The sequence below is a fragment of the Populus nigra genome, chromosome 13, assembly GCF_951802175.1.
Source record: "Populus nigra chromosome 13, ddPopNigr1.1, whole genome shotgun sequence".
NCBI lineage: Eukaryota > Viridiplantae > Streptophyta > Magnoliopsida > Malpighiales > Salicaceae > Populus > Populus nigra.
The window spans coordinates 5452399-5468347 of NC_084864.1; the positions used below are offsets into that span (position 1 = coordinate 5452399).

Genomic DNA, 15949 nt, shown 5'->3' on the forward strand with positions numbered 1-15949 from the left:
ATGGAACAGAGATACACGTGCGCCGCTCATTCACACGTGCAGACTTTTTTTATGTTTTTTCAGTTGAAAAAGGAGAGGTCCGAACCCGAGACAACTATTTTTGAGTTACTGATCATTCATAGCACCCTAACTAATTCTAAACAAGTTGGTAAGGTCTAAATTGCACTGTCACGGCACATGGGATTGTTAGGTTGTCCAGAGCACTCCATCGCGGAAAGGTAAATTTATTTTATATTGTGGAGAGTTTTAAGATTTTTTTAAAAATTAAATTTAGAGTTGTTTAGAGTTTTTATGAAAATTAATTAAAGACTATATACTTTTTTTTCATTTTAAATAATTTCTCAAAAGCTAGATTATAAATCATAAGCCGTATAAGTGTTCAGTTTCTAAAGGTAATCTACATGAACCACTAATGAGAAATTTTTTAAACTATAATGATTAATTGAAGACCAGATATTATTTCAGGAAAAATTTATAAATTTATTCAATTAAGTCTCTATTTGATTTTTTTTAGATCTAGAATTGTAATTTCTTGTAGAAATTACATTCCAGTTTTTAATTTTTAAAATTTATTTACAATCAAGTTATACTTTATTAATCATCATAGTTTAATTTTTGACAATGGTGTGTGTAATCCATTAGGTTTTCTAATAAGTTGATCCAAATATAAATCACAATCTTAAATAAAATAGAATTAAATTAATTAATTTATTATTAATTTAATAATTCATTGATTATTATTTGAAGATCAAATACAATGTATAACAACATATCACGATCCCCTTTATATTAGAAAAGTTTCAAGTTATTTAACCTGATTTTTAAATGACGAGTTTCTTATTGTAATTATTATTTCTTCATTAATAATATTTTAATTTAAATATTATAATATAAAGTGTATTTATTTATTAAATCATGTTTATTTTCAATCACTTTTATTGTTGCAAGACAATGAAATCTAGAAGGGGATTTCAGGATTTTATTGGTGTTTCTGTTTTTTTTTTATTTCTATAAATGGTTTCATCGGAGAGAAGTTTCATTATTGGTATATTTTTTTTTCGGTGTGAAAATCACCGGAATAGTGATCATTTTGTTGATGAGTGGGCATCAAATTGGGTCGTTAACCTGTGGATCCTATAGGGATGGATCTCAAACACTTTCTTTGTACTTTATAGTCAGATAAGGAGTTAACTACACATCCATTGCTAGAGATTTTCTTATATAAGATGGGCCGACCTAGCTAACTAGGCTAGACTCAGCTCGAGAAAGGGTGGGCCGATCTCGGCGTAACAAATTTTTTGTTCTTTTTTAGTCTGGGTTAGGCCAAAACTAGATCGGCCCAACATTTATTGCATAAGAGTGGGATGTGAATTATATTCATATCCACTATTCATACAGTGGATAAAAAAAAGAAGAAGAAGGAGGGGAAAGAGAGCTTACCTGGCACGGTGATGGTTTGGTCATGGAGGACTACGTGCGGCCATCGATTGCAGGGAATGAGTTGGTGATGGATGGCAGAGAAGGAAGAAGAAGAAAAGGTCTGCAGGAAAGAGAGGGACTAGCGGTGGCTCTTGGTGGTTAGGCTAGCTACCTATAGTGGAGTTGGTGGCAGAAAAGATGGGAGTGCGTTGGATGACGGCTGGGACAAAAAAGAGAGGGAGGGAGAGAAAAAATGGCAGAAACCGGGGGATGGGGGCTATTTTTTTTTTCAATTTTGGCACCCAATTTTCTTTATGCTCAAGCCATGAAATTCACCCTTATTTATAGGGTATGGAAGAGTGTAATCTTATCTTTAGTAGAGAAAAATGTCAGCCCTTGATTCAGTTAGGAAGGATCCCAACTGTTGGCTCAAAGTAGGCACCATGAACTGTCAAATTTGACAGTTAGAGGCTACTTGAGTTGACCTCTTTAGGCCAGCACCGCGGCGTCTGTGTTGTCAATCAGCCTGAACAAACTATACTAGGTTGTAGAGAAATGTCAGGTGATCATTTGCATACAAGGTTTGTTAAATTTGGTGAAGGTTAGAGGCATTAAATGCATTTATAAAGTAGCCTCACAAAACAACATTGCTTTAGTAAAGTTCACTTTATTCCTTTGATTTCTGATTTGTCTCAATTACACCTTGGATTAGCTTCACACTTTTAATTTTATGCAATTACATCCCTGAGAAAACTTCAATTTCAGCTCTAGATTTGCGCACCTTTTTCCCTTTAATTCTTGGTTTTGGATTTATGCAATTTGACACTCAATTAACCATTAAACTTTTAATTTTTTTTAATTCACTCCTGATTTCAATCGATTGAGTTCCTATAATTCGATGCGTTTTGTAGATTGGTCATTGGCTGTGAATTTCTTCAATTTGACCCTTAATTGACCTCAAAACTTTAATTTTCTTGTAATTTTGCCCTTAATTTCTATCAATTAACTTGGTAAAAATTAAATTTGATCTCTTAAAATTTCAATCTTCTCAATTAAGTCCAAATTGGGCTCGCAAATTTAATGTTTCACCAATTAAACTCTTAATAAAATTAATTTGACCCATTTAAATTATAATTAAATCCTTACACCTAATTAAATCCTTCAATTGAACCCAAATTAATTCCTAAATATAATTAAACCTTTAATTTGGCTCATGATTAAATCAAATTGTCTTATTAAAAATCTTATTATGTCATTGGACTTAATTTTTATGCAAATTCATCCAATAATAATTTAATTTGACTTTGAATTTACATTGTTTCTTTAGTCTTGTGTATAATAGGGCACAATTAGGCCTCAAATTTCTTTCAAAATTGCAATTTGTTTTTTCTATATGTTTGAAATCCTCCTCAGCCTACTTTCTCTATGTTGCTAGTGTTATTTTATTTTTTAATATTATTTTATTTTAGAGGAAAAGGAAAAAAATGAATTTGGGAAATAACCCAAAAATGAGTTATGACACATGGGGTTCTTAGATATAAAGTTATTTCCGAGTCCAAGTCTTTATCCAATACCTTTAGTTCTTAGGTATAGGGTTGCCTCTGGGTTAGGGTTCTATCAAACCTAATTTTTAACTTTCTAGGTTGTTATCTATTTTGTCGGGGGTTGCTTGACCATGTGATCAAGTGGTTCGCATCACATAGGTATAGCTTTCTTCTAGGCTCAACATCTTTGGACCCAACTATGTGCTAAGTCCAAGTACATGTGAGTTCAGCGAGCTACTAGACCCAATTTTCTTGGGCTCAGTTACGTGTTGAGTCCAAACACATGTGGGTCTGTCAGCAACCTATTTGGGCTTAGCTATGCATTAAGCCTAAATACATGTGAGTCCGACGAGATGCCAGAACCAACATCTTTGGTCTCAGTTACGCATTGAGCCTAAGTATGTGTGAGTTTGGTAAGCTGCCACACTCATCACTCTTAGGCTTGGGATCATTCCGAGTTTAAATGCATATGGAACTGACAATCATTATAGGCTTTATATTAGGTCACAAGGCTTTGTTTGTTTATTCCTATGGCTCGTAACATAAAATGTTAAAAGTCAAGAATAACCATCTCCCTACATCTCTAGGTGTATAAAAGTCTCCTGAGGGCCTATTATATTTCTATAAACATTAATATTGTGTACGGGATATTTACCCCTCGTCCCCAAGGAGTGTAGCGTGGTGGCAAAGGGCTTGAGATCTGCACAGCAGGTCTCGAGTTCGAGTCAGGGCGTGCACCTCTTGTAAGAGCCTGGGACAGCCGGGGTTTTACTCACTCACCTGGGCCCACAAAGTGCGCTTTCCGGGGGGTGGGGTTTCTTCGAATAAAAAAAAAAAGATATTTACCCCTCATTAATATTGTGTAAAATATATTTATACTTCATTGATGCTATCAGGAGAAAATGATACTTCAACCTCTCCATTCAAGCAACACGACAAGGTTAAAAGACTATATATACCTCTTAAACAACTCAAGTAAAGTGTTCATATTTTTTTATTCTTTAAGTATTCATACTTTTATTCATAGAGCATTTATCATACACAAACAAGAACAAATACTTTTGTTCTTAAAATTTAAAGCTCATTTTTAAAATTTAAAAGTCATTGACATTATCATCAGAGAGTTTCCAAATAACACCAAAAGGGATTGTTGCAGGTGTTAAGTCTTCTATCACCAACCATTAACTTCGTGAACTTTAAAGAAATGAATATTGATGTGAATGTGTGATTACTAGTTGTCTAAATACTCAAAAAACCTCATTCCTAGGCATATTAGATTTTGAAACATCATCAATTAGCGTTGTTTATGGGAAATCTGGTAAAAAAGCCATTAATTGTTCTTCTAGAACTATATTGGATGAAGACTAATTATTTATATTTTAATAAATAGTCAACTGTTTGGTCATGGACTAATTATTATATGTTAAAAGATAGTCAACCATTTGGATAAAAACTAATTATTACATTTTAAAGTTAAATGTTTGGATGAAGATTAATTATTAATATATTAAAAACAATTGTTTGGACATGGACAAATTAATTTATGTTAAAGTTGACTGCACTGATGAAGACTAAATGTGTTAAATTAAAGTTGATTGTACTATAAGAGACTAAAGGTGTAAAGTGACTTGACCATGTTTGTGAGGATTAATTATGTAGTGTTGAGTTGGCCATAATAGTGGAAACAATGTTAGGGAAGTTTTCTAATCATAATGATGGAGTAGTAGTTAAAAAGGAATAATTCGAATGAAGTGGAACCATTGTAATTTTGATGTTCCGAGGTTTAACATAGTACATGTGTGTAAGGTATATTTATTTATTTTCTATACTATTATGTATATTAGGTCCATCACATCTACCATCACAATAATAATCTCATGATTAGGACTATGTAGTTCTTTTTATGATAGATATAATTATATAATTTTCATCTTATGACATGTAGTTAAACTGATAAATATGCTATGTTTAATATTTTGAAATTATTAGCAAATATAATGATGGTTTACTAATAATTATGGTTTTATTATACACACATAACTGCATATATCATAAAAATAATATAAACACACCATGTGTATTAATGTGGTAAATAATTATGATTGATGACATGTGTTGGATGGCATTCCTATGACTACTTGTGAGCATTGATTGTATAAGTTGAATGTGGTTTGGATTGTAGTTGTGTTGTGCAAGTATTAATTAAGGGATAAAATTTTGGATAGGTCCCTATATAGGGAAGATTCTACCAAAATTTTGTTAAAAAATATATAAATCCTTTGATGTAAATGAAAAACCCTTTACATATTCGATGTGTTTTGTAAAATAAATTTTGCTTCTAGGATTTTGATTGAAGGGTTTCTGTGTAAGTGAGACTCTATCCATTATATATATAAAGGAATTTACCATATTTTTCACGTATATGATTACTTTAAAAGAAGAAATTGCATGAAAAAAGCTTAGGGTGTTACAAAGAAGTAAAAGAGAAAAAACAAATAAAAAATTTTGATCTTGATTTTTTTGCTTACCTGTTTTACAAATTAATCCTCAAAACTACTTTAAAGCAATATCATGCCTTGAAACATTCTACTGGAAGGAGGCAAGTAATAATGAAATTGATTCCATTATGCAAAGCTGAGAACAAATGTATTTTTCACCTAAAAGTAAATCATTTGGCTATAAATAGATCTTTAAGAGGAAGATGAAGGTTGATAGAATGATTAATAAATGCAAAGCAAGAATTGTTGTCCAAGGATTAAAATAAAAGACATGTATTGATTATTATGATATATATTCACTTATGTCAAGAATAATTTTCATATGAATGTTAATAGCCCCATCACATCAATTAACAAGTTTGAAATATATTAAATGGATGTAAAAACAATCTTTCTAAATGGTGATCTTAGCGAAGATGTCTATATAAAACAACCATATGGGTTTATTGTTAAAAGGAAGGAAAAAAAAGTTTATATACTTGTCAAGTAATTATATGGTTCGAACAAGCTTCTAAATAATGATATGAAAAGTTTCTTTGAAATATTATAAAAATACAAAATAATTAAAAAATTAACTATTATTTAAAAAAGATGAACAAGAAAACTGAAAAGATTAGAGAGAAATGGTGTTAAGTAAATTTTAAATAAAAATATTGATGAAAAGAAAAAAAAATACATTAAAAGGAAGGTATTAATTAATTGTTTGTTAAAATATAATTAAAAAAGAAGATTTGAGGCCTTAATTGGCCAACCCCCCATATATGTCCTTTAGAAAAAAAAACCCAGGCTTAAACTTATTTTTTTTCATGAGAATAGATAAGTTATTTTTTTATAAATTAGGCGAAAAATCACCTACTATGCTGCTGTTTAAAATTCAGCCACTAGGCTTGAAAATCGATAGAATTAAGGTTTGGTCTAAAAACTCATTTTCCATTCATGTTCACTTAAACAATACAAAAAAATCTTCATAAATCATTTATCAATTTTAAAAAACTCTAAAATCACTCAAAAAATAAAAGTCAACTAAATTAAAAAAAAATCTAAACAAATCTCAATCTACCTTTACAATCATGTTTGTTCATGTTTGTAAGAAAAAAACTATCACCATCAAAGTTCTTTCATCGAATTAAATCTTTTGACATGAAAATTAATTATGTTTAATTTGTTGCCGGAATATGATCGGCTGACAACTTTCTTTCTTGTCTGTTGTTTTCTAAAGACTTTTTCTCTTCTTTGTCAAACCTAAGAACTGAAAAATGAATAAAACAAATTTAATTTAATACCAAAATAAAAATTCTAAAAACTTAATTTGAGATTAACAACATATTTTTTCTATGTTTTAATTGTGATTCTCTCACTTTTAATTTTATCTTTCTACTACAATTTAGAAATTTATCTTATGAAATTAGGCTACAAAAGAATTAAATTAAAAAGAAAGAAAAAGTTTAAAAATGAAATTAAAATAAAGAAAAAAATAAATAAAAGAAATAGAAAGAGTTTTTTCATAGCGAAGGAGCTAGGAAAAACCCTACTTATTTTTATATATTTGTTAATGTTAATATCAATTGTCATCTCATGTGAAGTTATGTTGGATTCCAATATATATATATATATATATATATATATATATATATATATATATATATATATATATCTCGTTTCTTTTGTATGTTCATAGTTGGAAAGCGACGCATGCCACTGAGATTATATTCGACAAGAATTCCATTTCAAGCTAGGAAGGGATATTCTATTTGTCTGAAACATCATCATCATTATTTTTTATTTCAAAGATTTAACCATTAAAATCACTTGTAATTAATTAACCACTGCACTTCAATTAACTAGCCGGTCTGGTGGGCACTTCTCCATCACACATCTAGAAAAGAGTTACCGTTTTATGCATCTCCTCTTTGTGTCTCTATTAATATTAATATTAATATTAATATTAATATGGTCTCTGCATTAACTGCTTCTACTTCTCTTCAAGTTCCATGGGATTTGCCTAACAAAAGGAAGAAAACTTGAAAAAACAATAGCTAAACACTTGCATGCTTGTATATAGATAAGTGGAATAATTGTATTATTAGTGCACCAACTTTACACTTTCATCCATCAAGTATATATATGAACTTTAAATTTTTTTATTTGAACATTGAATTTTTTTCAAAAAAATTCAATCAAGTATTTTTGGTTATCTTAGGTCAATTTTCCAGGTTGTTGATAATTATGTGTTATTTGCTCTTAAATCCTTATTAGTTTTTCATCGTTTTTTATTGTTCCAACCAAATACATGAACATTAATCTTTTTTATTTTCATTCACCAATGTTTTTTATTGCTCCAATCAAGTACTTTAATTAATTATTCAATTAATAATGTGGGTTTTCTTAGTAAAAGTACCCTCTACAATAAGATTACTTTAGATAAATGAAATAATATTTAATTAGAATAAATGGTTCTAAGAAAGTTAAAATAAATCCTATAAAGATGTGAGTTTTTTTCATTAATGGTAATTAAACCATATATTATGACATTGAAACCACATTAAAAAAAAATATTTGAATAAAGGAACCTAGCCAATTTAAAAAGAGTAGGTAGAGGTTTCACGTTAAGATAATAAATATTTTAATTGTATCAGTAATTTATTTTTAATTTTAATTAATTATAAAATAGTTTTTAATTAGTCTTTATGTGGATGATTTACCATTGATGAAATGAGTTTACGCCTTAAATGGTTTATTTTAATTTAAAATGTTTTATTTACTAAAAATAATTTTATATTTGAGGGTACTTTTTTACTAAAAGAAATCACATTAATTAGAAAATGAAAAAAATGAAGAAAGTATATACTTGTTTGGCACATTAAAAAATTGGTGTATCAAAATAAGAATTATTAAAGTTCATTTTCTTGATTGTAATAAAATAAAAAGTAGGAGTATCAAGATTTAAAGAAAAATAACACTTCGTTAAATATGTGCTTGTTTCTGAGAATAATAGAAAAATTGACAGGGAGTGGGTATAAGTACTGATATATATATATATAGACACACACACATATATACATGGATTATGGATTACAGCATATGAAATTAAGGATTCATTCTAAATAAATGCAACACGTACGCCTCTGATCTTCACATATGAAATTATTAGATCGATCAAGATTTTATTAATTCATGACTAATATGCTAATATTCTCCAGGCAAGATAAACAATGCATACATGTTGACCCCTACGTACTGCTTGTCTTCCGAGCTGATTCATTCAAGCTTGAAACGTTCTTGAACGGAAGAGATGTAGCTTGTAGCCTTGTTATCTATTCTTACATCACCAACAACCCCAAAGAACTTATCAAATTGGCTTAACTTGTCGTGGCGGTTGTCTGATGCCGGCACTATATATGAGACCTTCTGCTTTTGCGGGGCAATCGTATAGTCCTGGTGGACAACGTAAGCCACTGAAGCAATTGTTGGGGAAGTCTGGCTTGGCTTAACCTTGCTGCTGTACTGTACATTTGAGGAAGGCTTCGAAGATGATCGATAGAAACGCATCAACTTGCCCTTCATGAACCCTTTGCGCATGCGGTTGGACTCCATGTTACTTGAATTTCAGCTTAAGCTAGCAGTAAACCCAAATTGTCTGATTATTTCAGTGGGAAGAGAGGGTGTATATATAATAGTGGCATTGGCTACTTTTTTCTTGTGTTGGAGGGTTACAGATAGCTAGACATGAAAAGTCCGGAATGTGCATGGTCCCTCGGGTAAATATCTTGAAAGCATAATCTCCTTTAAATCTAGAACTCATAGGGTACTAAATTATGGGTAAGATATATTCCAATTATTAGTTAAACTGCTTTCCAAGATATGGAGAATTCATTAATCTTTATGCTCTCCAGAAGCAAAAAAAACACGTAATTTTTAATTACAACTGCCGAAAGATTGGAGTTCTATCATATATTTTATAGGGGTTGGGAATTCCTACCCTACACACACGTTAAGGGAATTTGTCTCCGGGAGACTAAGTGCCCTTATCAATTAGGCAGCATATATAGTGGATCATCACATAAGGTAGAAAAATCTGCATGTTTTCTTTCTACGTTGTTTGCCCTTGTTTAGAATTCAAATTAAGTCATTCCCTGATCTAGCAGTAAGCACTTCGGCACCAGGCCGCATATATCCCTGATAAAATGTCCATTTTGGAGAATAAACAAGAATAATGCTTTACTTTGGTGAGGCTTAGGTGTACTTCAGCTTTTGGCCCAAGGTGGTGTACCATCAATCGCAAGAAGCACTTTCGGAGAGTTCAAAGGGGTTCCCTTGATGGGATAAAGCTCAGCAGAATCAAATCCTAGCTAGCTAACAATTCCATAATTGTCTCTTCAAGAAAATAGGATAAAAGAAAAATCCGCTTTTTAATTTTTAAAAATAAATCCTTAGTCATCGAGAATAAGGTAAAGATTTGATACTGCATCTCCATGATCAACTTGTACATTTAAAGTGGCTTTGTTTGAAGTGTTAATGGCTAAGATTATTGCACCTATACATTGAGTCAATTATGTTTCTCATTTTGTTTATTCACAAGGCATATTCGGACAACATGAACATGTAAGGGTTCATTTTCCTTTTCTTAATTTCATTGTCTTGTAAACATGTACATTAGAAATTCCAAATTCTTGTACGGTTAGAATAAAATTAAACTATATATTCTCTACGAGTGATCGAGGTATGTCTTTTTCAGCACTTTCCCTCTGATTTGGATTACAGATTACGTATTGTACGAAAAAGAATTGCGGATAGAAAGACGAAATAAATCTCAAAATTAGCAATAGATACAAGCATGTTGTGAACAAACTAACAAGTTTTATGCAAGAAGTTTTTCTTTTTCTGCTTGTCTGCAGCTCTGCTTTTGGCCTTTTGGCGGTCTTCAATCTTCATCAAACGCTGCTGCTTACAGAAACAACAGAAAACTGATGCCGATAGCCATATTGCAAACTTACATGCACTCTGGAACTCAAGTCATGAAAAATAATACTCGCTGCATGTTGAGATAAGTTCCACCCCGCATTAATTTAAAATTATTGGACGCTCAAACATTTTTCATTTTCTTCTGTTATAATCAATGGCAATGCGTTCGTTCTGTATATTTAAAAGGAAACTTATCGTAAATGGAACTTGATGAATGATGAGTGTGGACAACCTATTTAAAATATAATCATATATATATATATATATATATATATATATATATATATAAAAGAGTGAGGAATTAAGCTGACTTGAAATAGCGTATAGTATGCAGTCCTGTACGCAAGTTGGCATGGTTTGCTTTACTGGGACATGTGCTGCTACTAGAGACAAGAATAAAGTTTCAATATCGTTTTTGAACAGCCACCAAGGATAAGATAATCCACCAAATTGTCAAGTGCCTCGTTCAACCACTATCACAAGTGGAACCTTTTGAATTATACATATGCATGAAAATGGTAGAACCTTTTGAATTATACATATGCATGAAAATGCCGACTAGATATAGATACTTAACTACCAAGTCTATCAATCATAAATATTCAACCATTTTAATTAACGATTTATTAATCAATCTCTTCTTAATAATATTCGAAGAAATGCTGATCAAAATAGCCCAAACTAATTGTTGTTCCTCATTGTTTTTTGAACTCTCCATATGTTGAGTTCCAAAATATTACACATGCCGTGAAAATTATAAAACAAAATTATTCAGAAGTTTCTAAAATCTTGGTAGATAAATCTAGAATTGTCTAGAGATTTATTACTTGGATATTTGATTAATTTCTCAAAAGCTGAGTTGTCGCAAACTACAAGTCGTTTAATTATTCGGCTTCCAACGGTAATCCACACAAACCACCCATGAAAAATCTCCTAAATCCCTATTTAGAAGAGACGGATTGCAATGCTTAGAATGTCAGTTCTAATATTGTGTTTATGTAATTTTTCTGTCTAACAGACAACCTCTCTAAATTAATAAAATATCAATTTTTCCCTTAAATAATATTCATATATTAATTTAGGATAATTTTAGAAATTAAATCAATCAAGTCTTTACTTGATTTTTCTCAATCTAGAAATATAATCCGTGTATTAATTATAATCTAGTCTTTAATTTCTAAAATATATTTTAATTAAGTTATACTTAATTAAATCATTCCAGTTTAATTTTTTATTAATGGTTCTTAATATGTGTGACCAATGAGGTTCCAATATGTTGGCCCAAATATAAATTATAATTATAATTAAATAAATTAAAATTTTTAATTTATTTTTAATTCAAAAATTGATTAATTTATATTTGAAGATCAGGTGCATTGTCTAGCAACGTATCATGATCCCCTAAATATTAGAAAAGTCATTAGTGATTTGACTTAATATTTCAGTGACTAGTTTCTCAGTTTAATTAATATCATTTCATTACTAATGTTCTAATTTAACATTAAAACATGGAGTATATCTGCTATGTTAAATCATGTTTGCTCTCTATATAATAGTCATTGATCATTTGAATAAGATTTAAAACCTTTTTCAAATCACATTCCACCTTGGCTAAGGATTTCTCATTTAATACTATTCAGAATAGTTGGAAGATTTTACCTAATTCACCTAGGGTAACGAATCATTTCTTGATCACTCAAATACCTTTATATAGTTCATATTATACCCGATATCTACCATTTCATTACCTCGATTAAGATAATATGTAATAGGATCAAAACATAATATTCTCTATATAAGATGACTTAGTGATCTCAAGTTTAAGGATCATTTACACAACAATCACATGAGCCTTTCCATAGACATATGTGATATCTCCATATAGAATTCTCATACAGGTTAGTTCAGTGTACATGTCTTACGACAATCACCTACATATTAGTTTTAAGTATCCCTTATACCTTAGCTTGTTAGAACAGATGCTTCCTTTTATAAAGAAAAGAACATAATATGTATCAGTATTTATGACTCTAATGAATGTCCAATATTTAAAAGAGCATCGACCAAGAACATTTTAGAAACAATGATTTGATGTAATAAAAATCTCATAATTATAACAACTTTATAATTTTATTTGTAAAGCATTTTTATCTCATGAACTTTATCTTTACCCTAGATTTATTAAACTAATATTATATGAATATTAAAAATAAATTAAGCCTTTATTAATAATAAATATATATTTACATGAATATAATAATGTCACGTATAAACAACCAATTGGCTACAAAGTATATTAAACTAACTCTCCAAAACTAAGGGAGAGATTTGATATATAACTAAACAACCTCTAGATTAACAAATGCAATGTTGAGTTGTTATCGCTATTCGAAAGAAATATTCATTATTATACATAGGTTTATTAGTTATTTCTCTTAACTTATTCAATCTTTGATAATCATCAAAAGAGAAATACAGTGCATATAATTTTCATTTGATGTTTAAGTAAGCATAAATCATAAATCATTAGAAACCTAATGATTTAATGGGTGTGTGTGATTTGTTTATGTACCTTTTGCGATGCCACTTCCATTTGTATACTTTTTTTTATTCAAAAGAAACTGTCAATTTTTTTCTTTATTAAATTGCGTATTTTGTTTTTTAATATCTCTCATAAGATTGGTTTTTCTTTTTCTTTCCTCATTTAATACCAAGTTCTTAGAAAAACTAGTATCAATCTGTGTAGAAGCATAAAGCCCCTTGTTGGGTAAAGGTCATCTGTTATGGCTAAATCATATAACGTAATGGTTTACATCTATACTTGAATACAGAGCATTACTAGACTTTGAACAAGATAGAGAAAGTAGCTAAAAATCTCATATTAGACTTAAGAGTAATTCTAGATAGTCACATTAAAACTTTTTTAACATTTTCTTTGTTAAATAAAATGGTGTGATAATCTTTCCAAGCATCTTATGTAATCAACATGGCAACATTGGGACATAATGGAATGGTTTTCTTCTAGGTGTTCAGATTCAGGTGATTGTCTTGGGGGTGTTTGGGAGTGTGGTAGCAGTTGTTTATCAAAGTGTTTTTCGCTTAGAAATAATATTTTTTATTTAAAAAAAATATTTTTAATACCAACATATCAAACAATCCGAAAACATAGAAAAATAATTTTAAACAAAAACAATTCAAAATTTATGCAACCCTATTTAAAACACAATACCAAAAAAAGCTTAGAGGAAAAGTCTTTCCATTTCAATGTCTAGAGCTAAATGGATTTTTCTTTTTTTTTCTTAGGTACTTTTTTGAAAAATATACCAAAGCACTCGCTCCCCCTATATCTTCTTTGTAATGTTAAATGTGGATTAATTAACATGGGGCAAATAGTCTATGTAGTTCTCATAGTTGTTTATGAGTATAGATTTTATTGGAACAAAGCTTAAGTATGTCATTTTAGTAATCTTTAGGAAAGAGAGTGTTTAGGTTCTTGATTGGTCTTATGTGAAGAAGTTTTTGGGATTCTAAAAGAGAGATTAGAGATTGAATTATACAAAAGATGGTGGATCAAGAGTAATTTGAAAAACTTAGACGACGCTCCTAAAAGCCACACCACCAGAAAATTGACGAATACAAACTTAAAGCATGTGTAGTTTTAAATTCAATTGATTGGCTAAAACAATTGACATATATATTAAATACATTTTAAAATATCATCGATAGTTTTAGAATGAATATTATTTTTTGTCAAATTATTAAATGGTCAATTCAATTGACCAATTTTAGTATTCATATGATAGAGAGATATTTATTTATTTGAGAAATAAAGGAATATAAGAGCATTGTTTAAGCAAAATTAAACATATATTTGAAAAGAAAGTAGAAATTAATCATGAACAATAAATCGACTAAATTAAAAGAATTTTGATCTACTAGCAGTCGACTAGATGATGAAGAGTCACATCAAACATATAAGTTTGAAGTAGACAACTAAAAGGCTTTATGATATTCACACAAAAATCTTTAACAAAATAACTAATTAGAGTAACAAGTTAACTTAAGATTCATGTGAAAGTCAATAAAGAAAAAGATTGGTTTGTATTAGGATTCAATATGTCTTCTTATTTAATAACATAATATATGTATAGAATTAGATTTGCAGGTTTATATAGAATTCAAATTTTGTACCAATATAAATAGAATCATACAACTACTATAAATTATATTCTAGCCCTATATATACAATTTATTTGCTTCAATTCAATTTATCTTTCTTTCCAATACTAATAATATATTTTATTTATTTACTTGATTTTTTTATTTTTTTAATGTTTAGTACCTTTGAATGGCTTACAATTCTCTTTAATTTTTTAAAATACACATTCTTTTCATGTGTGGTACTGCTTAGAGCAGATAACCTTTTCTTAAGGTTGAAGATCTCGGTATCCCTACACTCCACTTGATTTTATGAGGTTGCTATTTGTCTCTATTGAAGATTAAGTTCTCATAGTGTAGCTTCTTTTTGTTAGATGGAAGGAATGTTTAATATATAGAATGATTAATCATACGAGGAATTGTTGGTTGGACTTCAGTCAATGATCGGTCACTCAATTATTAGATAGATAAAAAACTTAAAAATAATTTGTTATATATTAGGTGACAGAAATAATAAATTTTTTCACTTGATAGCTAATTTCAAGAAGGCTAAATCCTTTATCCTAAAAATCCATCATAATGGCAACACTTGATTCTCTACAAGGTATTAAGAAGGTTGCATTGGAATATTTCTCAGTGTTGTATGATTTCCTCTCTAAAAAAAACCCCCAGATAAATTCTTTGGGTTTCAAATGCCTCTCTAAAGAATCCTCTGAATGGCTTGAGCAGGAAATCACAATGGAAAAAGTGAAGCGCAGTGTATGGGACTGTGATGTTTCAAAGTATCCTGGACCAGATGGTTTCAATTTCAAATTCTACATATTAGCATGGGAATTTATTGCTCAAGACATCCTCATATAAGCTTCTAAAAAACAGGAAGGTTGCCTAAAATAATCAATACAACCTATGTAACTCTCCTCCCCAAAACAGCAAATCCCATTGAGTTTAAAGAATTATGGTCTATCAGTATGATTCATGGGGTCTATAAGATCATTGCTAAAATTTTTACATCCAGACTGAAGACTGTTATGCAAGACATCATTAGCATTAATCAATCAGCTTTCATAGTAAACTGCAACATTATAGATGACTTCATGATTGCAAATGAGCTAGTGAGTGATTTGAAAAAAAAAAGCAGCAAGTCTAATTTTAAAGATTGATTTCTATAAATCCTTCGACTCAGTCTCATAAGATTACCTGGATAATATCATGGGCTATACGGGGTTTGGACGAAAATGGAGAAACGTGATTTACGAATGTCTTTCTTCCTCAAAATCATAGTTTTGAAATCCGACCCGGTCAAGTGATCGGGTCACGGGTCAGATAGGTTGACCCGGGTTAACTCGGGTCAACCAAAAAAAAAACCTA

The 15949-nt window shown here is 29.9% G+C and overlaps 1 protein-coding gene across 1 annotated transcript; it reads right to left on the reverse strand.

The window, feature by feature from the left end:
* Positions 1 to 8590: 8590 nt before the first annotated feature.
* On the reverse strand, positions 8591 to 9194 carry LOC133670509 (uncharacterized). The gene has a single exon (XM_062091013.1). The coding sequence runs from the start codon at positions 9053 to 9055 to the stop codon at positions 8720 to 8722; it is 336 nt and encodes a 111-aa protein (XP_061946997.1). The 5' UTR covers positions 9056 to 9194; the 3' UTR covers positions 8591 to 8719.
* Between the last annotated feature and the right edge of the window lie 6755 nt (positions 9195 to 15949).

Bases quoted from the DNA above. Each gene is read 5' to 3' on its own strand.
- LOC133670509 (XM_062091013.1), bottom strand. From the start codon at position 9,055: ATGGAGTCCAACCGCATGCGCAAAGGGTTCATGAAGGGCAAGTTGATG.